The sequence below is a fragment of the Neospora caninum genome, chromosome VIIa (assembly GCF_000208865.1).
Source record: "Neospora caninum Liverpool complete genome, chromosome VIIa".
Taxonomy (NCBI): Eukaryota; Apicomplexa; class Conoidasida; order Eucoccidiorida; family Sarcocystidae; genus Neospora; species Neospora caninum.
The window spans coordinates 2,693,082-2,716,653 of record NC_018393.1 but is presented as its reverse complement, the minus strand read 5'-3'; the positions used below and the strand labels follow the sequence as shown (position 1 = coordinate 2,716,653).

The window sequence follows — 23,572 nt, the reverse complement described above, 5'->3', positions numbered from 1 at the left end:
TGCGGAACCCGCCGTCACAACACACACCGTGGAACCAGTTGCCTTTCTCACGCACAGGCCGCGGGGCTCAGCGCGGCGGCACGAATGCGAAGCAGGATCAGAGGAGCACTCTGACTCGTTACGGCTGTCTAGGGAAAAGGTAGTGAACACAGGTTTCGCGCAGGAGCCTGTGCACACTTTCTGTGTGACACGCCACTGGGAAAGCACTCGCACGGAGAGGGGACAGGCGCCGCGCGTAGGCGAAGAGTGGCGAGTGGCGCTTTTCACCTGCCTGCTATTCCGAAAGGAGAGGCCTAAGCAATCAGATACTCCACATTTGCGTCTCAGACATGGCCCACCTTCACTTCAAGCTTTCGCTGCCACGGCTTCAACCTCTGGAAAACAGCCCTGGGGTGGAGAGGGCGAGTGATTTTCGAAATTGTCGACGGCGTCCTTCCGAACACCTCTGACAGGTGTAGAGCTCCACACGGCGAACGCGTTCCACGCCGGTACATTCGCAGTCCCGCGCAAACGTACTTTTTACTGCATTCTTCAGCCACAGGGGGGTCACCAGAGAAGCGATGGGGCAGATTGCCACCATTACATTCAGGAGCACACCGTTATATTTGCGACCTTGTGTGCTCACATTGGTATAACTCAAATCGAATGCACAGAGACATTACAGTACCTACGATACTGAATAGGACTCCCGTTTGTCGTTTGAGCGTGAGGCGTTCAGGGTGTTTCACTGACCGTCGGTCTCCACTTTCCTCTTCTCTCATGGTACTGAGGCAACCCCTCGGCTAGCAGTCTTGTATGTACGCTACCGAGTGCTGAACTGGTCGCGTGTTCTCCACTGAAAAGCTTAACAGTGGGAGAGAGCGTCAGCTTCGCTCGGCTTATCTCTCTGACGCGGTGAGAGAAAAAAAAGTCATCCATCTAGGCTCTGCTGTTAAAAACCCGCTTAGACGTCCCGGTGTTTTGTTCGCGGATGGTTCAGCAAGTGCTCCACTGGGAAGTGTTTACAATCATAGTGGCGACTTTGAGGCGGTTCATCGGCTACGCAGTGAGCGCCTCAGCGATCCGCGAACTCCCAGTCTGCTCGACAGCTGAGTGGACAGAGGATCTCTGCGGGAGGCCTTCATGCCTGTGCCGAGCAGGCAAATCGCGCGTTCAGCTCGGAGGCCCCCGGCGGAGACGCCGTTTCCTTCCAGAACTAACTCTTTCCGCGGCCTCCTCTCGTCTTGCCTAGTGCTCCTTCCGGCGTTTTCAGCAACCCGGGAGACCCGGCAGATAACGTGGAGAATGGCACACAAACAGAAAACCCTAAGCTTTAAACGCCGCGGCGCAAACACTCAACTCGCTACTGAGCGACAGACGACACGGTGAAAAAGTCTAGAGGAAAAACCGCACCAAAACGGAGGGGAAACGCTGCTCCCGCTGAGGACTGGCAACGATGGCGGAGCGATTGCACGTGAGTTTGAAGCCGTCACTGCACGTCTTGGGAACTGTACGCACGCGACCTGCACGTACACCGGTGTACTTGATCCGCAGATTTCTCGACGGCACAGAGCTCGACTTCACGCTGTTGCTTTCCTCTTTTCTTTCTCTCCCCATCTCCGTTTTCGATCCCCGGTTTCCCTGCAGTGGTTTGGCTCTTTCTGGCGGCGACCTTCCTCCCTCTCCTGCGCGCGCCGGTAAATCTGAATGAAACGGTCGCAGTTCAGGAGAGTGGCGTCTTCCTCCTCTTCCGTATCGTCCTTCTGATCGAGGCTTCGCTCACGTTGAGCCGTGCCTCCTATCTCTTTCATCTCACCCCCCTCACGAGACAAACACGCGCAAGATGGAGAAGCAGGGCGTTCTGTGTCACCGGCGGGATCGCTAGGCTGAGACGCAGAACGCCTCTGTGCATCACTTGCTCTTTTCGCGTCTTCCTTTGCGTTTTCGTCCCCACTTGGTGAGCCTATGCCCAAACGAGGCGCACTTCCCCCCCCATCGTCTCCTTCAGCTGCATGCAGGAGACGCGCAGCAGCCTCTGTGGTCAGAGGCGGGTGCGCGGGAATGCGCCGAGCTGTACGGAAGAGACACAGGAATTCCGACCGCGGCAGGGTCAGTGCGCCGAGGGACTTCTTGTAGTCCAATTCCATGCCTACATCCCACAGCTTGACGCCTGAGCAAACGCGAGGAGAGGCACGGCGGAACAAGTCAACTGCATGCGGGGCCGAGACGCCGGGGGAGAACGTCGCAGAAAACGAGGCGACGGCGAGCGAGAGAACAAGCAGGGAAAGAAGCGAACAGCTGGGGGTGCACAAAACAAGGCCGGCGAAGGACGCGACGAGAAGGAAAGAACAGAATCAAACGGGTGTTACGCACACCTACCAGTAAGTTTCAAAAGAACCCCCAAGGCCGCAAGCTGGACGTTGCCAGCTTCGCTGACCGAGCTGAAACCTGTGAGTGACGTGTAGACTCCACCCACTCGAACGCCGATCTCTCCGCCGCACAAACGCCAGCGTGACGAGCGGGGCGAACATCCCGGAGCAACAGACGGCGACGCGGGGACCGGGGAAGAGGAAGACGCACAGCAGGCAGGCGAAGGACAAGAAGACGAGGCGGCACTCGATGGTGGTCCCGAGTGGATCTGTCCACGTTTTGCCGGAAGGCGTGGATGCGCTGCCGTGAGCCTGCACTTTTCAGACGTGCCGGGAGTCGCGTGCTTCTCTCCATCTTCTCGCGTCCAAACCTCAATGGAGTGAACCGAAACTTCCCTTTCATTGCGTCCCAGGAGGAGCCCTCGGTTCTGTCTCCCTGTCTGCTGCGCGTTCCCCGCCTCTCGCTCGCTTCCCGATTCCTCTCTGAACTTTCTCCTTTTCAGCTGCTGGGACTGCAACTCCCTCAGAGCCTAGACAGAGCCAAACGCAGAAGTCCGGGGAGAAAAGAAACAGCCGAAACTTCGGAGCGCAGACGCAACACAGACGGAACGAACGCGCACGACGCGCATGCGGAAAATGAAGACCCCTCCGGTAGTAACGTAGCGCAGAAGCAGACGGAAACACGGAGACAGAAGACTGGGCTTCAGAGAAAGAGGTGATTTGAAACGACGCTCACCTCGCGGACTGGCGGGTAGAGCCAACCTTCTCCGTGCTGCTTCACACATCCCTCAAGCACCTGAGAATCGAGGTGAAAAGAGGGAAGGAGGCACACGACAGCGACTGAAAGGGAATGCAGATTGCGCCGGTGAAGCAGAAACTCGGAAGGTTGACCCCACAGTTAAGAACGAGAAGAGCTGCCACACACAAACGGAAAGACGAAGCTGCCAGTGGAACAGTGCACAGAGAGGAAGGATGCCCACGATGCCCAAGGCCTAAATTCCAACACTACGGCGGCAGACCTTTTCTCTTTTGGAGGGGGAAGCGTCGTTCCCTTTAACGGTTCTGCTCTAGAAAGGCGAGACAAATGGAAGCCCAAAGACCACCTTTTCGCGCCCCCTGATTGTGTTTTGGCATCCGGATAATCCGTAGGCGGCGCGGCTCTGAGGCAAGCGCGGTCTTCCCGTATCCCCCCCCTCTGTCACCGTCTCCTTTTCGTCGCCGCCTTAGGCTACGCGCTTTCTCCCTTTCTCCCTCCTACGCGTGCTCGTTCTCTTCTTCTGGAGGCTCCGGCGCGCTCGTGGCAGTTCTCTTGCCCCCGTCAGGTGTGCTTTCCCTGCCGCCCCTTTTGCCCGTGGTTCCGTGTTCCTCTCCTTCTGCCTTTGGCTTTCTGGCGTACCCCGTCGAAATCCCGGTCAATCGAGAAGCAGAATCGCTTGGCGCGCTTCCTCGTGTTTCGGCTTATATGCGGCATCATCTGGTCCAGCAGAAGGCAGCAGCGCTCCTGATGGAGCTTCGGCAAGAGGATATAGAGCGCGGCACGGGCTGCAGAAGAGACACGACCCACGAAGCCAGCCGAAGGCAAAAAGAAGACAGGACGACAGGTCGATAGACTTCCTTACCCAACAGATTTCAACAGGCACCGACATACGCACAAACGCAGAGGGAGCGAGGGGTAGAGTGGCAGGACGTCAGGCGCGACATCGGCAGCAGTGTATCGTCTCTCACCGCTTATCTCCTTTTCGCCATGCCCTGTCTCTTCTTCGTTTTTTGCGTCCTCGTCGCTCTCTCCGCTCTCTTCGTCCGTCAGCGCGCTTGCCTCACTTTCTTCCTCACTGCTGCCTTCCTCTTCTTCCTTCTCGTCCTCGTCTGTTGGGTTCTTCGGCTCCTCTGCCTGCCTGGCCCTTGCGCTGTCTCCGTAGCTCGTCGTCTCGTCTCTGCCGTCGCCAAGGGGGGCTGTCGCCTCCTCTTTCCCTGGTGGTTCGCCGGGTATCTCTGCCGCTGGCGCCGGAGCAGTGCAGGCGCCTTTCCTGCCGTCTCCTTGGCTGCCTGCTTCGCCCTTTGCTTCGGCTTCTGCATCGTTCGCCTCCGAAGCGGTGTCTGTGCTCGTCACGCCGCTCGTCCTTGTCTTTCCCCCTCTCGGTCTCTTCAGCTTCACTCGATGGCCAATAGGCAGAAATGCCGCATGCAGCAGACGCGCATAGAAGGGGGCGGAGATCACCGAGGACCACAGAAAGTCGCCTGAGACGCGAAAAGAACACTTATCTCTGGATGCGCACGTTAACTCCTGTCCAACAGGTAAGTCGATAATGATTCGAATGCCGGCGCAACCCAACGCCACGTGTCAGAGAGTCGAGAGGAGAGCAGCCACACAGGAAGACACCTTGCAGGCTCACTGCGGGTGCGAGACGGAAGCAAGCAGCTGCCGTGCGGCTCTTTGCACAGCGGAATGCATGCGTGGAGTCCTGTGCAGACGTGGAGCGCTGCACGCTGTCCGTACACAGCGGCACAGATGCCGACAAGTGTAGACCACAAGTGGAGATGACGGCGCTCGATGAAGACACACAACCCCACGAGCCTAAGGGCAAGAATTGCCGTCTCGAAAAAACCCCAAAGTCTCCCTTTTTCCTTCAGCCATCCACCCCCAACCTTGTTTCTCTGCTCTTTTCCTGCATGCCTATGGGTCCATAGACATACCTATAAATGCACATAGTTATATATATATATATATATATATATATATATACATCTGTGAATGAATGGAATCTCCCTGCACACAAAGATATCCTTTTGTGTTTGTGCAAACCCACAGGGGAACTGGACGGCCGTGACGCGAGAGGCGACATCTTCCAAGTCATGCTCTTCGCCAAGGTGCGGCAGATTGCGAAGGCCTCGCCAGCGTGTGAGGAGCGCGCCTATCTCTGCAGGCGAGAGTTTGTAGCTGCGACCTGGCTCGTCTCCGGTTTTCGCTCGAGGGTCTGCCTCGGGAGACTCTGGACCAGGCATTTCGTTTCCTTCTCTTTCTTGCTGTCTCTCTTCTTCTCGCGCTCCTTTTCTCTCTTGCTCCATCTGTCTCCTCTTTGTCTTCCCTGCGACTGAGCAGCCACAGCCGGCACGGGGGCGAGGCGGAAAGCGGGACACGGCGAGGCGTTCAGTGCAGAACGAGAGAGGAGAAGGGAGCGGTGAAGAAGAAGCGAGAAAGGAGGACACACGTAGGCAAGGAGGGAGAAGAAAGAGAAAAAGTAAGTAGAACCAGAACGCGGGCGGGGGGAGCGGACCGAGCGAGAGGAGAACTTGAGCAGCTACAAAGACAAGATCTTAACAGTACACAGGAACTACAACTTTCAGAGTCACAGATCCGCTCATGTGTGTCTGTCAGTTTCTTGGGCTGCATCAGTGGTGAGGTTACATGCTTTCAGCAGCAAAGAGGTGAAAAAAAGGAGGGCCGACTGTTGGGTTCGGCGCGCAGAGATCGCGCCGACGATTCAACAGACATATGGGCGCCGTAAAAGGGAAAGAAATCTCGAGCAAAGAACAGAAGAAAAAGAGGAGAGATACCTTTCCTCTCGTGGTCTCCTTCAGTATGAGAAAGGCAAAGCCTTCCTGACACTTGAATCGTCGATTTTGCCGCAAAGATGGTCTCAATTGAGGAACTGCCTCGTCCGCTGTCGTTCGCAAGAACGGCCGCATGCATGCAGATGCACAAGACGAACAAGAGCACGAGCACAGACGAATTTTTCTGTCTTCAGCCTCCAAGCACAGACTACGTCGGGACTACACGTCGCGTCTTCGCCTTCAAACACCTTCGCTTTACAGAGGCGGGCAATGAACTTCTTTTTCTGCGCACGCAGAACATGCATGCATCTGCAGACGGAACAACGCTTTCTCGCTATTTGCCACTAACACAGTCACATGCACACAAGTAATTAAATGCGCTTCTATCCACGTGTATGGTTACGTCGATGTGCACACATCTATTCACGTTGGTACGTTGACGAGAGGGATTCTGGAGCAGGACATGAGAGAGCCTAGCATACCCCGGGGAACGTGTGAGGCTGCCCGGGATTGCCTCGCCGACAGGGCTGGATAAAAGAAAACAAGAAGATGCTTGCGGAGCTCCAAGAGAAGAAAGCTGTGAGTATCGAGAAGGAACATGAGGCGTGCATGCGACAGGCAAAGGAGAACACTTGGCCAAACGGAGCTACCAGCGAAGCTGCAAAGGACAGAAAACCGTGCACCAACAGATAGCCGAAGCCGAATAAGAAAGGCAGGAAACATCCTGGTTTCTATGCACTCTTTCTTTTGAAAGACTCCACTATGCCAAGCTGAACAAGAGGAAACGCGCGTGACTCAACAGCTGCTTCAGGAACGCAAAAAATAGTCGACCTTTTGGTCACCCTTGAGGTTTAACGAAAGCATCGATGCTCCTCCACAGGGTCCGCTTTGGCAGTTAACAAAAAGCCATCGAGATGAAAGGGGTCGCCGAGTCGAGTGCCTCCTTGTTTTTAAGTAACGAGACAGGCTCTCGCTCTTTGTGGCGTGCACATTCAAATGAATCAGATATATATATATATATATATATATATATATATGCGCGTGCGTACCCGGATGTGGGAGAGACGTTGCTTGGCGTACCGTTTCCACTTTAAAAAATCATAGCTTGTCCGCTAAACTTTCTGCACGTTCTGTGTATAACACTGCAGAATGTTTTGAGTCTGTACTGTGCCTCGAGCCTCACGTCCGACAGCGTTTACCGGTTTTGGTCATCAGCGATGCATATCTGGAGGAGCTCCTAGCCGCTTTGTAGAGGTGCGCGGTTCTCCGCCTCGGGGTACGTCTCTTCACGTCCCCCCTGTGTGACGTTTCTCTCACTTTTTTGTGTTTCGCTTCTCCCTCGTGCAACAAATTAAAAGTCGTGCCACAGGAATGCTGGAATTGTGCTAGTGTGCTACGGCCACTGTCGTAGTGCGCGCTTCGTTCTGCCGGAGACGACTTTGTGCTTGTTTTGCCTGTAAGGGGGCAAGATCTTCTCTACGCGAAGGTGCCCGGCAAAATTCTCGAGAAACCACGTTTCTGCCATGTTCTGCCGGTGTGTCTCGTCGACGGAAAGCCGCAAAACAACGCACACAGATGGACCGAGAAGCGGTCCTCGCGTCATCCGCATGCATCGACGTCCTGCGCCCCAAGCCTGAGGCCTACCGCGGAGTGGGACACAGCGGCCGTTGCTCGGGAAACCCTCTGGCGCCTCCACGTCAGCGTTAGAGGTCCGTCGGGGCAAACAAGGACGAGCGCCCCACCGCCCCTGTGCTGTCACGTCCCAGGAAAAAAACTATAGCGCTGCTCATTGTAGGTTGCGGTTACGTGCCGCCCCTCAGGATCATGGCTGCGAATTCCTAAACGGTGGGAAAGTCGCTGAAAGTGAACCTCGTCATCGGGTTGAGGATTGGGGGCAATAGTCGCCGGCGCCGTTCACACCGTCTCTCGCAAGCCCACGAGGACTCTCTGTCTCGTCACACTTCGCCGCATTCTCACTGGAGATGTGTCTCCTCCGTGTCTCTAAAATCTAGATCTCCCATTCCGCTCCATGGCTGGTGGCCGACGGCACGTCTTCTGCTCGCCTCGGTCTCACATGAGAGTCCGGCGCTCGCGAGGCACGCAGTGCCAGCGCGCCGCTCGACGCCCCCGCCGCCAGTGGAAACGGGGCGAAAGCAAGCCAAAGCGCAGACGGGATCAGGCTTCACGAGGCATGTCGGCCGAGGGGACAGTGCGCCGGCGGAGCACTTAAAGGTGACAAAAACGTTCAGTCTTTGGTTTCGTGCTCGTACTGCGTTTACAAATGTCTATGGCGAGTTTGCCATCAAACTCAGCAGCTAGGGGCCCTTCAAAAATGGAAACCGACCTTCTTTCCAGTTCACGGGAGCCATACAAATCCTCGTTTAATCACATATAAGAGCAAGCCGAAGGGACGCGTATACAACCCCTTTCCCCGGAGGCGGCCCGCAGTAGACGAAATTCACATATCAGCTAAGACGCAACGACGTACACGCACGCAGTACATGATACGCGAATGCATAAAAGAGGGCAGAACCTGTGTTCTCTCGGCCTTGCTCCCTACGATGCGGCGCGCCGCCCGCTGCCGTCACGCAGTCTCGCGTGCGTCTTCCCTCGGACAGCAGATGCCAGAGGCAAAACGCCTGCGCGAGAGAGAACTTGCAAAAGGCAGGCCCCTTTCCTCCTCTCGGCCTCGCACGTCGAAGGCACATTCCTCACCTCAGGCCTCACGCAAGGACCGCGCACCCCCCGCCGTGGGTCACCGATTGAGACGCGAGGTGCGTCGCTCCACGAACGCCCCGTGTCATCTCTCGACATAAACGACACCAAATGCAACCGGCAGCTATCTCCACGCACACAGCGCTGGCCGACAAATACAGAAGCAAACCTACAAAACCCAGCCCGCAGAATAGTGATCACGGCGTCGACCGCATACGCGAACGTCCTCAAGCACACCCTCATTGGTTCCTCTCCAACATATTCTTTCGGGCACGCACTCCTGTTGACCCGTCCGCACACATATCCCCGACGCGTAGTCAGAAAGGAAGCGCAGCTCTCGCGAGACAAGAGAGACAGGCAGTCTGAGGCACACCGTTTTCTTCCCAGAAGGAGACACCGGTGACGAGAGTCTCCGTGGGCTCTTCGGATGCAATCTGCCTCCGGTATTGACGGAAGCGTCTCGACGGGCACAAACCTGCCGGTCTCCTCTCTTCGTCCCGCCCCTTCCCATCCATTTTCAACACGTGCGTCGCACAAAAATATTTGCCATTGTCCTTTGGGCTTGCCTGCACTCGTGAATGCCGCGCGAGGCGAGCTGTACTGTCTTGTCGCACGGAGTCTCTGTCTCCTCGTCACCCTTTTGAACCTTCCTCCAAGGTCTCTGCCCCGCGGAGTGCGCCATCCCACGCCCCATGTTCACAAAGATACTAGGAGCGCCGGCACACCCTGTGAGTAAACTGTACTAGAGAGGCCTCTACAGAAAAAACGGACAAGCGAACATACCTACTAATTTGCATGCGTATCTGTGGGCTCCCATGCACGAGGGTACATATCTTGCGTCTACGCTGACGGATCTGCTTCAGCGCATCTAAAAGATTCGAAAAGAGCGAAGAAAATGCAAGGCGTCGCCAAATCATGACCCCACCTTGATCCAGTCGGAGCTTTACAAACCGGTCTCAGACTCGTCTCATTCCTGCGAACCGGGCGCATGCCCAGACTGTTCATGGGGTCTCTGGTGAACAAACTGGGACATGCGACATCGCCTGCTTTGTCTTCCTTCCAGATGGAGTCAATGACTGTCAGGAAGACCCGCTCTTTCCGGCGAGACAGTCGGCCCCGGCTACCAAGAAGATTCCCTCCCGAGCGTAACACGCGTAGACACAAGCCGTCTCGAGCGCCTGTCGTCTGAAGCACTGAGGACCAGATTCCTGGTGTTCTCTCAGTCGTCTCTTCTGGACAACTCGCCGGTCAAATTCTCCTTTTCTTCCGTTGGTGACGTGCTATATAGTCGGTGTGAAGCTGACGCGGCTCCAGGCGAAGGAGGACCAGAAAACACACACGTCCCTGCTGGTGTTCTGACTGTCTCGCTCTTTCCTCGTCCTCACCAGAACTATGGGTGCCTGTGTCTCTTTGCCGCGCTGTCTAACCTCTCACAGACGCGTCTTCCCGTCCCTCCTCCCTGATCGCTTCCTCGACCTTTTAGTAGAGGGACACATTCTTCTTCACCTTGTCCGGATCCATTCTCGTATTCTCCTGGCGTTCGTGGCCTTGTTGAATAATTTCGCCTGCAACACAAAAAGTTGTCGGCCCACAACAAAACAACGCGTCTCCTTCCTTTCGCCTTCCCATACACATGCGCACGCGTGCCCCCGAGGCTTTTTTTTCCACTTTCCGTCGCTGGTCAAGTCGCTGCTGAATATATATCTATATGTAGAGAGAGAGACGTGCACACGCACGCACACAGACACAGCCACACGGCCGTCGCGCGGACAGCCCCGTGAGCTTGTTCCGGTGACAGAACGAACCTCCACTTGCATCTGCACGGCACGCATCCCCGGAGAGCAACTGCATCATCGGGTGTTCCCGTACCGTCATCCAGAAGTGCGGCACCGGGTAGGTGCGTATGCATAGCCTCTGGCTATCTGTCTGTGTGTGTCAGTCGTAGGCACGAGAGAGGGAGGGAGCGCAGGTCGTTTTGACTCAAGAGTTTCGCGTCTCTCAGCGGATGTCTGCCTTAAATCCCACCACCCCGAAACAAGGTACCAAGCTGGTCGTTTATCGGCAGGCGCAAATCCGTTCTTTTGCATGTGTGACACTTGCACGCACCGTCGCCCGTAAAGATCGTGTAGCCGAGGGTCGTATGCGACGAAAACCGTCCCTTGGGCGTAAAGGCTGTCAGCATTGCAGAGATGTTGTCGTTGGAGCCCGTTTCGTATGCCGCATCAAGAAGATTCGTCACCGCTCGTTTCATCCGGCCCCGGACAGAGCCGCCGACGGGGGTCTGGTGAACCACTGCGGCGACGTTCTTGTAGGTCATTGGCAGCGGCTCAAAGACTCCTGGAGGCGAACAAGGCAGAGACAGAGCGGGCGAAAGGGGCACTGTGAAGAAACAGGACGAAAGAAAGACACGGCTAACGAGGCGAGACCGCCACGCAGGCAGAAAAAGCGCCCCCCGCCGACAAGGAAGATGTGCCAAACGCCTGCGACGGAAACGCGGCGTGAGGGGCCCACGCGTCGACAGGCAATGGGACGGGGAACGTAGCGAAGAAGACGTACGCCCTCGAAGATACAGCAGAAAAACACAGCTCCTCCGCCTCCACGCGTGCACGTGTCGCCTTCGTCCTAAGCCTTGCCGACATGCGGGCTCCCCTGTTGAGCAGATAAGGATTGCTCAACACATCCTGGCCACGAGCGCATGCATTCCTCTCAGTCCCGCTACACCCACCATCACACGTGAGGAGAAGAAGATCTTTCGGCGTCGCGTAGAACATGCGAATGTCAGGGACAGCTATAACCTTCTGCTTGTCAGCCGGGAGCCGCGGGTTGTCCTTCATGTACTGAAGCAGCAAGGCCACAACAGAGCGAGGGGGAACCTGTCCGTCTCGAGCAACTTGGTGGGGCAACCGGAAGTGATAGGCACAGCGGATACGCACAAACCCCTGGAAAACTTGTTTTTCAAACCCTTTTGGAGTGCCCCAATGCGCCAGCCTTGAAACCTCCACATCTGAGGGACATGCATGAACCTACAAAGTCTCCATACGAACGCGCGACGGCCAGCATGTTGTCCACCCTGGGCACGTCGCCAAAGACGACGCGCCCCCCAGCTGCTTCCACTCGCAATCGCTCGGTCTCCTGTTCAGGCTTCTGGTCTCGAGACAGTGGCGTAAACGATCCATCTTGATGAAGAAGAACCGCCCGAGAATCGCCTGCGGAAAGCAAACGAAGAGCAAAGAAGGGGAGCACAACGCGTGCTAGCGGCCAGGAACGGACAGCGCTGCACAGAGGCACTTGCGTATGCGCACCGGAATCCGGTAGCCACGTATGCATGCACATGCATGCATAGGTACGCGAAACGAGAGCACCTGAAAAAACTATTTGGGTGATTGCAATAGGGGTTAAATCGTGGACACTGGCCGCAGCGCGGACGCGCCTGCTTCCGGAGGTCCATCCGTGTCCCCGGTCCTGTGTCGAAACCCTCTGTATTTTTTTGCCCATCTCGCAAGCTGAAGATCGTGCCTGTGAATCCCGTATCGCTAAACAAATGCATATTTATGTATATATGTGCATCGACAAGTGTGTGTGTGTGTGAGAATGTGCCCCTGGCTCGTACATGCGTATATATATATATATATATATATACGTCGTACATATCCACCCCAGTGTGTGCGTGTCCATATGAGCAGCCACAGCAGACAGGAACCGGCTTGGCATTTCCTGTGTTTGGGGACTTACCGACATTGGCGACTACAACGCGAAAAACAGCTTCTCCGGCTCCGAGCGTTATTTTCTTCGCTCTCCTCCTGCGTCGCTTTTTCTGGCGTGACCGTCTCCCTTCGGAACTGCCGAGCTCTGCGCGTCCCAGAGACATCGCCGTGTAGGTGTCTCCTTCGGCAAGGGCGTCCAGTTGAAGCTGCTCCAGTAGCGGCACGAAAGGCCTTGTCGGGTCCCCGTCGTCACGGACAATCTCTCGCCCGACGACGTTGACCTCCACGGGCGAGACAACCTTCTCAATGAACGCTATGATTCCTGTGTAAGGGGAACCCGCCGCAAGGAGCAACACAGACTATGCGACGCGTTCAAAACGCAGATCCTCCGCTCAACTGCGTACAAATACCTGTATAAATAGATGTATACGGAGATGCAGACAGATATACATGTGGAAACGCAGAGGCACCAGCGCGTCCTTGCATGCACGAATCTGGCTAGGAGACAGAGAACCCACCCAGGCTGTTTCGCGCCCACGCCAAGGTGTCCGTCCAGTTCCCCACAGCGGCGTTCGGTTGTCAACAGATCCCCGGGACACACACACACACACACACAAAACTGGGATCCCCATCTCAACACATTTGAGGTTTGAGGAAGCGCGAGTGCCTAGCGGAGGAAGACGTGTACGCAGCTCTGTCGCAGACTGCACACACCACGCAGGCAACTGGGAAGGCAGATCCCGGCAGTGGCCTTTTTGCGCGCTTCTGATTTTGAAGTTTGTGCGGTACCTGTGGCTCCAGCGTCGGGCGCATCCTTCCACACAACTCTCCTGACGGCGTCGTCCATTGCCAGGCACGCTGCTTGAATGTCTTGGGCTCGCAGACTTGTTAAATGGCCTGTGTGCACCGAGCACAAGCAACCGCACACATCCACTTGCTCGCGTGCCCACGTGGTTACGCAGGTTTTCTGTATACGAACTCTACACGGATGCACACACGTGAAACTGTGGCAGTTCCACAGGACATGCGACTCTCGCTCGACTGGCGCGAAGGCCTTCACATCGCTCGCGGGCCGTCCGCCCTTCCTCGGAAACGCATGCAAGGATCGCGAGCGAGAGACAAACACGGCCTTGCCCACAAGGCGCTGCCGCGCAAACCAAGAGCCCGGAGACGCTTGGAGTAACGTGTGACTGCGTGAATCCGAGGGAATCGTTTTTTCTGTACGAATACGTTCGCAGGAAAACGCCAACGAGATATGCGCGGACGTTCGGCGTATAAGCCTATGCAAGCATTTACGACCCAGAAGCGGCAGGGCGCATATGCACGCATTTTCAACGCATGAAACAGCGAGCGGAAGCCACGGGAAACTGCCACCTTACAGCAAAACGGCCTTGGGCGGGAACCCCGCCTCTGCGAGCGCGAGCGCTGGGCTACTCCTAGCCGTAAACGAGGCCAACGCGCGAAGCACGGAAACAGACTGGCGAGACACAGGCGGAAGCCCCGGAAGGAATTTGCATGCCTTACTCAGATAGGTCAGTGCATTGTCTGCCAAATATCGGGCCACCTCGTCCCCGCCGTGGCCATCGAAGATCGCTTTCACGCGCACGTTAGGCATGTGTGGGAGAATCGCGTTCACCAAGAGAGCCTGAAGAAAAACGCTCGAGAGGACTCCAGACGGAACGCGGGAAATGAGGCGAAAGGAAGAACGTAGGCGTTGCCTGGTACACAACGGGTCTCCTCACGAAACAGCGCCGCCACGCCACGATCGGGGGGGGACTGTCGCGGAGTGGGGGGAGAACGCGAGAACAGAAATCAGCTGCTTCGATCGGCCCCTGAGCTGACTTCTGGCAAACGCCCTGCAACGAGCAAAACCGTTCAAACAGGAGCCTGTCTGTCTCGCCTCGTCCCCGTTAAGACGCCCAGGTGTCGACCTGAGCTCCCCCGGCATCGTGTCTGACTCTCTGCGCGTGCCTCTACGAGCAACCCCCCCGTTCTCTCTCTCCCTGTCTAAGCGTGTCCGGCTGTCTCCCCCAATAGGCCTCTCACTCCCACGTGGCTCGTTGTGTGGCTGTGTCCACCTACAGAGCTGCGGCCTCTACAGTCTTCGCGGTGGCGGTAGCCGCCGGTATCTCCCCCGCACCTCTGTACCTCTGGACTTCCCATGGCACCCCCCTTTCACGTTTCCAGTCTTCTCTCAACTCACGTCTTCATCCGTCGGGCGTCGCCCCACCATCGTGCCTGCGGCAGTGACCGTGAAGGCCTCAGCGTAACTGACAATGACTTTCTCCTGTTCGTCTCGCCCGTCGTACATGTCCTCCTCCTCGTCGTCTTCGTACTTGTCCCCTCTGCTCGACCCGCCTCCGATGAGTTTGGAGGCGAACCCCCTGAGTTGGTTCCGGAGGGACCCAGCTGTCTCTTGACCCTCGTCGCCGGCTCCGCGGCCCATGGACCGTCCCCCCCCAGAGCTGTTCTCTTTCACGTTGGCCACCCTTGGAGGTCGATCCGTCGACTGGGGACGGGGTTTTGCGCTCCGGCGCGTCGTCTCCCGCAGCCTCGCGCCGTCTTGCGTAGTCGCGTCTCGTGCGCCACCAACATGCGAGGCTCGGACGCCGCCTCTCCCGCCGCTTCCGCTCGTCCCTGCGCCCGACCGCGTTCCGCCCCGCCTGCCTGCAGTCCCCGCGCCGCCGCCCGTGGCCACGCGGCCGCCACTCGGCCCGTCCGCGTCGCGGGGCGAGGCGCCCGACCCTTTGTAGTCCGCCGAGCGAGGGAGCGCACTCCCGTGAGAAGATGTGGCGAGGCGGTGGGGCGGAAAGGAGCGGGGCGCACCGGAGCTGCCTCCGCTGCGTCCTTCTCTCTCTTCTCTTCTCGCTTTCTCGCCTTCTCTCCCCTCGGCGGGTTTGTGAAGAGACCGGTCTCGAGGCACTGGGCCGTCCCGGTCTTCTGGCCCTGGATCGGTCCCCTCTTGCGGCGCTGGATCGTGCCCGTCTGGCGGCACGGGAACGTCCCGGTCTCGAGGCACTGGAGAACCTCGGTTACGACGGAGTGTGGCTTCTCGGTCGCGCGCCGTGCTCCCGTTTTCCCACGGTGTGCGCGGAGGCTCAGGCGATGGCGCGTCAAAGTCTGGCGTGTCCACGTCGTCGGGGTCGTCGCCGTCATCGTCTTCTTCACCCTCGTCATTCTCCCCACTTTCTGCACTCGAGGAGTCATCGTCGCTCGAGCTCTCGTCGTCCCCACCCGGCCCACTTGTGCTCTGGCCCTCCTGCGTCGTGTCTTGGGTGGCCTCGACGCTGCTCCCGTGTTGGGGATCCTTCCCCGTGTCACTCTGCGCCGCTTCTGGGAAAAGGAGAGAGAGTGAGAGGGGCGAACCCTGCGACTCGCCGGTGTAGAAGACGTAAAAGAGGAGGAGGAGGCAGCATCGAGGCAGAAAGGAAGCGATGGATGTTCGCCGAGAGAGCACGACGGGCGCAGAGACAGGGGAGGAGAAAGGGGGCGAGGAAGAGCTCCGCTTCCGCCGCTGTTCGCTAACTTGTTCCTCTCTCTCCATCACGACATGTGGGCAGAATACTATGCAGCAGGCAAACACCTAGGGAAAGCCAAACTCCATACACGGACACAGCCTCTGTCTCTGCTTGCCTTCCCTTCAGCACGCGTCCCCGTCGACGCATGCAGCGTGTCCATGTGTAAACATACACATAGACGAAGCTGGGAATGCCTCTGCCAAAGAACGACGGACAGCTCCTCGGGCGGCGAGAGCGAATGTGCAGCTGTCGAGTTGCAAGGCCCTGAGAAAAGAGGGGCGACACAACACGAGATGTCCTGGATGGACGACCGCGGGGCCGTGTGTACCTGGGGGACGGCAAAAGCAATCGGAAGCGGCTCTACTTCTCTTTCCGAACCGCCGATTTTTCCAGTCTCTCCCCACGCCGCATGCCGTCTCCAGGACGCAGGGCTGGGAGAGAGTGCCGAGAGGAAAAACAGTCGAAAAAAAAAACGTGGTTAGGCGCCTGCGCGTTTGGCGCCCAACGGAGAAAAAGAGACAGAAGCACGTGCGTCGTCTGCCTACTTCGTTTTGCGCGAGTCCCAACAAGTGCCAGGCGCACAGCGGTGGTAGTCCCGCGTTGCTCCCTCTGGCCTTCTCCCGGAAAACGTTACCCTGAGAACGGTCGTCTTTTCTGCACTTGGGCGCGTCAACAAGAATACAGCGGGAAGAGAAGGTCACAAACGAGGGAGAAGCATGCGACGGACGCGAGGCGGAGTTTGGCTGACGCAGGTTGCCAACCCACCCCCCAAGTCGTGGTTTATTCAGCAGAGCAGCGAAGAAAAACGGGGGAAATCTATCAGGGTCGGCATACGGGGGCGCCGTTGCCCCCGTATCTGATATATATCCCGGACGCGTGGGCTGTTGTGTGCTGTGGAGCGCGAGAGGCAAGAGGTTTGACGTGGCCCGTCGTGGCCAATGTCGAGGGGTATCGCTCCACAGAGACTTTGTCCCGTTGCTGTGAATCGTTCCCTCCAGATTCACTCGACCTTTTTTGAGAAGCAGAGACCCGAGAGAATATCTATTCCGGCGCCCTCGCACTACCCGTTCCGCTGCATCTGGCCGCCCCCGTTGCCTTTCCTTCAGCGCAGACAAACACGCAGGGAAGCGACATCAGAACGGCGCACACAGATCTGTCGTGTATCCACAAAAATCCCAGATTGGGCAAGTCGATACCGAGAAGGGAAGCTAGCTTCGGCAGCGCCTGGCCCAGCCCCGCAGCGACGTTCCCTGTCGCCGAGACGGGCGAATCCACACGGAGGGAAACGCTTCGAGGGCACCGAGAGACGAGAAGAAGCAACGACCTCACGGAAAAGTTCTGAAGGAGACGGATGAACTTCTTCTCCGGCAGTGTGGTCCCGAGAGGTACGACTTTTCATGGGGCACAACGATGCCGGCGATCTCCAAAAAAAAGTCTCCGCATGCCCTATGCCTTCGCACACATGATGCTTCTTGCTAGGTTAATGGGTCAAGGCGGGTTGGGGGCGACAGGGGGCGTTGCTGACGGAGAGGAGCCGACGGCGCGGAGAAGCGGCAAGGCACGGGCCAGTCCGTGGAAAAAATCCGCGCGGAGGCGGGGAACTATGTTTCCTTTGGAGACACTAGTAGAAAGAACCTGCGCTTCACTTCGTCGCACCGTCCAAGCATCTCTCCAATTTAGACAATTCTCATCGGAGTCTTATGGAGCGCTTTCGGCGCAGCGTCGTTGCCTCGCTCACCGCAGTATCACCGCGCGCGTTGAGGAAACCCCACTCTCGTACAATGCGTTGTCGGGGGTAGTGGAAAAATGTGGTGCGTGGCTGAAGCTGCAAGAGAGTCAGTTGGAACGAAGGAGGTTGCTGGAGAACCTTCTCTGCGCTACAGACATATCGCTTACAGAAGACGCACTTTTTCACGATGTATTTACGAAGTGCACGAGAAAGGCGGCAGGAAAGTTACGGCCGCGAAACGCAGGCTGCCTGCAAGTCGCGACGTGCCCAAACCCCCCGGTGTTCCGGCATCTCTTTCGCACCGGAAACGGTCCCCGCCCCCGTTACCCGTGCAATTGGTCAACCGACTCGTCAGTCGAGAGAAACAGAACCTGGCGAGAGTTCAGAACACACCGACTCGAGCGAGCGGAAGACGTGAGTAACAGCGTGTGCCGCTCAAGAGTTTGAAGCGACACCTGGACGCAGTGGAGTGTGGAGGAGCGCCATACAAGTCAGGAGCTACGACAGGAGTACCGCCTAGCGAAACGGTGGCGCTGGACCAACGTTCCCTCTCGGGAAAAATGCTCTTGCCAGGAAGGCTAGTAAGAAGGGGACTCTCTCGACAACCTCATGAGCTGTATACTGCAGCCGAATGCGACCTTCTGGTTGCTCAAGACAATTACATAACAGAATCTCCCCTATAGTGCCACACGAGGAGCACAGAAGCAAGGGAACTCCATGCCAGCATACAGGCACATATAACGGAAACACACAGCTACGTTCTCTAATTTCTTTCTCCGGAACCAGGTGCTGCGCTGCGGCGCCTAGTTCGGAAGACATACTGGTCGGGATCAGGAAGAAGTAGCGGAAAGAAGTTGTATGGCCGCGTTTTCGTGGTGTCCACGGTCAAAGACTTACGCTACGAAAGAACAGAATAGAGAAGGGGCAGCTTCTCTGGTGTCTTTCTTGCTATAACGCCAAGCTTTGGGCACTAAGCGTGCAGATTCGGAAGAAAAAACCTGACGTGTGACAACAGCGACGCACCGTTCTGGGACGGTTGACCAGACCGCTACCCACGGAAGGACGGGAGAACTTTGAAGAAAGATCGTTCGTCCTCACTTTGTTTTGAAACTCAAGTGTGGACATTATGCCTCCCCTGGCAGGTAGCCAGTCCGCTCCTAAGGATGACGTTGGATGCCACTTGAGTATGATCGAACCTTTGAGATCACTTGCCGTACAGAAGCGAGGTGAACAAGCGATGGGCATCCATCACCCCGACCCACAGACATATTTTGCCTTTTCACAGTCCCCACAAGGTATTTTTCGTGCGGTCATCAATGCCAACATCGAAGATTCCGTTCACGGGTTAGTACACACAATGCTGCTCCCCGTTTGTGTCGCTTTTGAATACAACACGCGGTCAAAGCGTTTCCCTAACTGGGCAAGACAGAATGCTTGCTTTCTGGACAGGGCATGAGAACGTTCGGATAGAAGACAGCCCCACAGACCAAACGGAACATTTTCCACCTTCTTTTGTCCTATCTCAGGATGGATATACATCTCCAGTCCGTCTGAATAATGGAAGAAACGGGGGTCTCCGTGCCGCAACAACACAGCGGCAGTATTGCTTTTGCGCTGCAGCTTCCTCAAAATCGTTTCATTTGGGAAGGAGAAATGCAGCGTTCTGCCTGCTGGTTTCTCGCTGTCCCAGTATGGTACCACTTCTCCTCCTCATCGCTGTATCTGTCGCGCTCTTCCTCTGTCTCTCAGCTGACCCCTCGACTCCAGCTCGTGGGAATTACCTCAAACCACGTCATGTCCCGTAGGGGACATGCGGCACAACAAGTAAGTAACCTCGACGTAGTGCTCCTTCTGTTGTCTTGTATGCTGTGACACACCGTCGCCGAGGTTTGTTAAGTCGGACACAACTCATCTCTGTGTCCGTGCAGGAACCGCCGGACTTAACTGTGTCGCGACTCGTCTCATCGCTTGTTTCCAGCTACCGTGATCTCGCTCCTAACTTGGTCACACGTGGCTACACCAACACGTCTCCCAGGAAATCTATATTAACTCTTTGGCGAGAGCAGTGCTGTATGTCCACGCCCTTCCCTCGGGAGCCATGAAGCTACTCGGAGGCTTCTTGTATCTTTTGGATCCAGGGTTCGGACCCAGAAGTTCCTGCCTAGTATGTTTCTAAGTAACGTCTGCCAAGCGCCCCCTTAAACGGCGCGGTTGTCCTTTGTGGAATGTTGGTTCTTCCAGTACTGTTTCTGAACAAGCATAATCCCAAGTTCGTTTCTCTCACGGTCACGTATGCCAAATCAAAGAGTACATTCTTGCTCACACAATAGAGGACGGTAGAACACACATGTTTCGCACCCCGATTCTCGCAGCCTTCCGAGTCTCTTCGTTCTCTAGATTGACACATGGCTCCGCTGAAAGGATGGGCTCATGTTTTCCGCGGTCCGTTACCTTGCGTCTTCCCCCTTCAGGTCAATCTGTATACGTTCAAGTTCAGGTCAGTCTTATGTCTAAATGGAGCAGAAGACAGCCAAACAACCTAAACGCATACCGAAGAACAACTGCGCCTGAAAAGGAGTACGCCTGTTAGGACTACAGCTCCCGGTTTTGCAATGATTGTCCCGACCAGCAGATACTTAGCCTGGCGGGGGACGCTCACGTTTTTTGCTATTCTTCCACCAGTGGGCAGAGGAAGCAGCCGTTTAGTGTTTTTGCTAGAGAAATTCTTACCGAAGTTTAAGTGTCGAGTATATAAGTGAGAGATAAAGTTTACGGCAATGCATACATGACAGTGCGGCGCTCAGGATGTAGACGTTCCCATTGTCAGAACAGAACCGACCAGTCCCGGCAACATCCGGAAGTGTATTGTACATTTGAATGGATCATGGAAAGAATTTCTCTTCTGTATTGCCGTATACGTGCAACGCAGGCGACAATTGTAACACGGATTGTAGTGCGACTACTGTGGAGCCGCCGCCGGTGAACATATCAATGCGAGTAAAACAGGCTCTGTCACCGTGTCGTGTCTACGCGTTCTTCATAAGGGTCAAGCACAGACGGCCAGCCCAAGAGGCCCAGCGACAACCAGTACCTGATTTCACCTCTCGGATGTCCATAGGTTACGTGTCGTTGCAGATGCATTAGCTCACTGCTACTACAATACAGTTTCCCGTGGACTGCGCGATATCACGCGGATGCCTGTAACAAACCATATCTTGTAAATTCCTGCTTGCGCTGCCTCTAAAATCGATTTGGTATGGTTCCCTCGAAACATAAGCAGCGTTACCGCCCTGTTGTCAAACTGATTGAAACCGTTCTCGCTCTATAGAGTTAGGTAGCTCATAGCGCTGATTGCTTTCTGCATGTGTGGAGGCCAGCGTCCGTGTTTCTTTTGTGTCGACGGAAGGTTTCGCACTGCACAGATGAAGTCAGGACAGCACGTTGAGCTGTCTGGGACTCGTTTCACGTGGCTTCCCATTTGGTTTTCGCCTTGACGCTCTATGAGGGGAGGCAGACCTGCACTTGCAACCTTCCACCTTGATAGTCTGTTAAAATATATTGCTTGTTAAGACACTGCCGGGTATTCGATAGAGCGTTGCGATTTTCTGCACTGTGTGGACACTACGATCTCCAATAAACACCGCTGAACCTTTGGCCGGCTAGAAGTTTTGCTAGACAGCTGCTAGTGTCCGTTGGTTATTCCCAAGCCTCGACTAGAAAGAAATCTTCACCGACGCGGAATTAGGCGAAGTCGTCATGGCTTCAGTTGAGAGATCCCCATCACCTCGCTGCAGATGTCCCTTGATTCGTTGGGATTTCCGAGTCTGTATCGAAAGACGAAAAGTCCTACTTCCGTTGATGGAATACGGGCAAGCGACAGATTTCGGGGTAGGCGAAGCATGTCAGGGGCCGTGCTCAGACGTCGTTATTAACGAAGCTTCGAGGAAACAGGGCGGAAACCGTTTTGCTCTCGAACGCCCGAAAGTGTGTCGGAACAGAATAGTCCGAACGTAAGGCGTCGAGGAAAATTACGGCAGCCGATTATCCGACTACCTGACGGCACAACAAGGCTGGAACGGGGTTGGCAATGGGTGCGCCCCGCGAAGCCAACGAACAGGCGTTTGTATGAAAACGCGATGCATACTACTGACTCGTTTCCAGGATGGAATGCAGGCGATTTTGCGTACCTTCGTCTTGCCTAGGGTTTTAGGTCAGTGGAAAAACAGAAAATTGGCGGCCACCACCGAGTGTGTAGACGGGGTGTAACGTGGAGAACACAAGTTCACTGAGCTGACGTAGTCGGCAAGACCCCCCAAAACCCCACGTTGTCTCTCACGCCGTCGCTACATTTGTCTGCCCCTCCTGATTCCTTCGCGTCTCCGCGGCAGCCGTCGCCGTAGCCAAGCGAACTCTCACGTGGGCGGTGCGTGGTGACACGGTGGTTTATGAGGTACCGTTACTGCAGTGCTCTGAACGACCAGATAAGGGCACTGCTGCGAAACGGATAGACACGCGGCTTTAGGCCTCAGTTACAGAACAGGAAAGCTGAAGAATTCGACCACTCCAAAATACGCAGTTGTGGCTTCATATCTAGACGCCAACGCATAAATTTCTACTTTGGTCGACCTCGACCCCCCTGCGTCGCTTGGTGAAACGTATCGGGTTTCTCGGACGATGGGGACCACGGTCCGCCTCAGCAACTCAGGACGGGGTTCACGATTCCAGTGGTGATGCGACGTACTCAAATACCAGAGCGACCGGACACCGCGTGCTGCACATTTGTATCCTTCTTAGCAACGTTTCGACTCGGGATTTTCGGCGGTCGAATAGTGCAGTGCCAACTTCCGCTAAATGCGTTTTTGTGTGTTTGCGGGCGAGAGCCTCGACTACCGACACCTTACGGAGCCTTGAGTCAGCCGTCCGTGTAGTAGCAGCGGCGATTGACGTCCTTGTCGCCGGCTTTGGATAGGTGTCGCGCGGGCCTACATGTGTTCCCACATTAACGAGTACATGTGATTGCACCGTGTTCTTCCTCGCTGTCCGTTGCTCGGTAGAGAGGAGAGATTCATTATGAGGCTATTTTGCCCGGTCTACATTCTCCTGGCTCTGCCAGCTGGAGCGCTGGCTGCAGATATGGTTCCTCGAGGACGGCAACCAGGTGATGTCGGAAGTCAGTCGGCTCGAAACGACTTCTCGGATCCGGAATGGCATCAGGACGAGGAACAGGAGGAATCGAGCTCAGGAGATCTTGACCGAGGGCGGCAGGGTGACCATCGTCCAGGGCCATACAATTTTCTGTCTCCTCCGAAGGAATTCACACCGTATCGGGTTGGTCAAACCGAGTATCCCCTGCCGGAAGATGGCTTTGATGGGCTTGCGGGGCCACCGCATCGTCCTCCGGTTCGGCCATTAACGGGCACGACCTTGTATAACCCTCTTTCCAGCGCCGACGAGGGAGAATCACCGCGACGACACGCCGAACAGCCTAGGGACGGTTATGGAGGGGCAATGCCGCACCCATACCCGCAGCAAACCGCGCCTGGGCCCAGGATGCCTGGGTATCCACCACCTATACCGAGAGAGTCTTTTCCTGATGGTAACGGACGCGCACCCCCATACCTCGCATTGAATCAACCTGGAGAGGGCGGCAGCAGTGGTCATGTACCCGCAAACGAGGTTGGCAGGGGACAGATGGGACGTCGGAGGCAACGCTGGTTGCGCGACGAAACAGACGAATCCGTCAACGACGAGACTGTCATGCGACCGGAAGAGCCGGCTTGTTTGAGGGGGTTGAAGACGTTTGCTGCGAGTGTGCTGTTGGGAACAGGAGGGTTTCCAGTGCTTGGAGCTGTACTGAGGTTTGTGGCATGGTGGCGCCTCCTGAGCTCGTTAAAAGATTGGGCCAGAAGAATAAAGCACCGTGAGATGGATAGAAAGTGGAGACGCGCGAGAGAAAAACGTAAAGCTCAGCGGCGTGCGGTTGTGAGAGATACAGACGGTTCTTGA

The 23,572-nt window shown here is 56.1% G+C and overlaps 3 protein-coding genes across 3 annotated transcripts; 1 reads left to right on the top strand and 2 right to left on the bottom strand.

Annotated features, from left to right (window-relative positions):
- Positions 1 to 1,559: 1,559 nt before the first annotated feature.
- On the bottom strand, positions 1,560 to 5,351 carry NCLIV_022350 (conserved hypothetical protein; the record flags this gene model as incomplete). The annotated part of the gene is made up of 6 exons (XM_003882429.1): positions 1,560 to 2,149; positions 2,359 to 2,878; positions 3,085 to 3,144; positions 3,745 to 3,890; positions 4,074 to 4,586; positions 5,156 to 5,351. 6 exons carry the CDS (start codon positions 5,349 to 5,351, stop codon positions 1,560 to 1,562), a joined length of 2,025 nt encoding a protein of 674 aa, XP_003882478.1.
- Positions 5,352 to 10,094: 4,743 nt separating this feature from the next.
- NCLIV_022340 (putative protein phosphatase 2C) lies at positions 10,095 to 15,863 on the bottom strand (the record flags this gene model as incomplete). Its single annotated transcript, XM_003882428.1, has 8 exons — positions 10,095 to 10,180; positions 10,722 to 10,994; positions 11,341 to 11,452; positions 11,643 to 11,821; positions 12,348 to 12,641; positions 13,109 to 13,216; positions 13,844 to 13,964; positions 14,523 to 15,863. 8 exons carry the CDS (start codon positions 15,861 to 15,863, stop codon positions 10,095 to 10,097), a joined length of 2,514 nt encoding a protein of 837 aa, XP_003882477.1.
- A 6,773-nt stretch (positions 15,864 to 22,636) lies between these two features.
- Positions 22,637 to 23,572, top strand: NCLIV_022330 (hypothetical protein; the record flags this gene model as incomplete). The annotated part of the gene is made up of 1 exon (XM_003882427.1): positions 22,637 to 23,572. The coding sequence occupies one exon, from the start codon at positions 22,637 to 22,639 to the stop codon at positions 23,570 to 23,572; it is 936 nt and encodes a 311-aa protein (XP_003882476.1).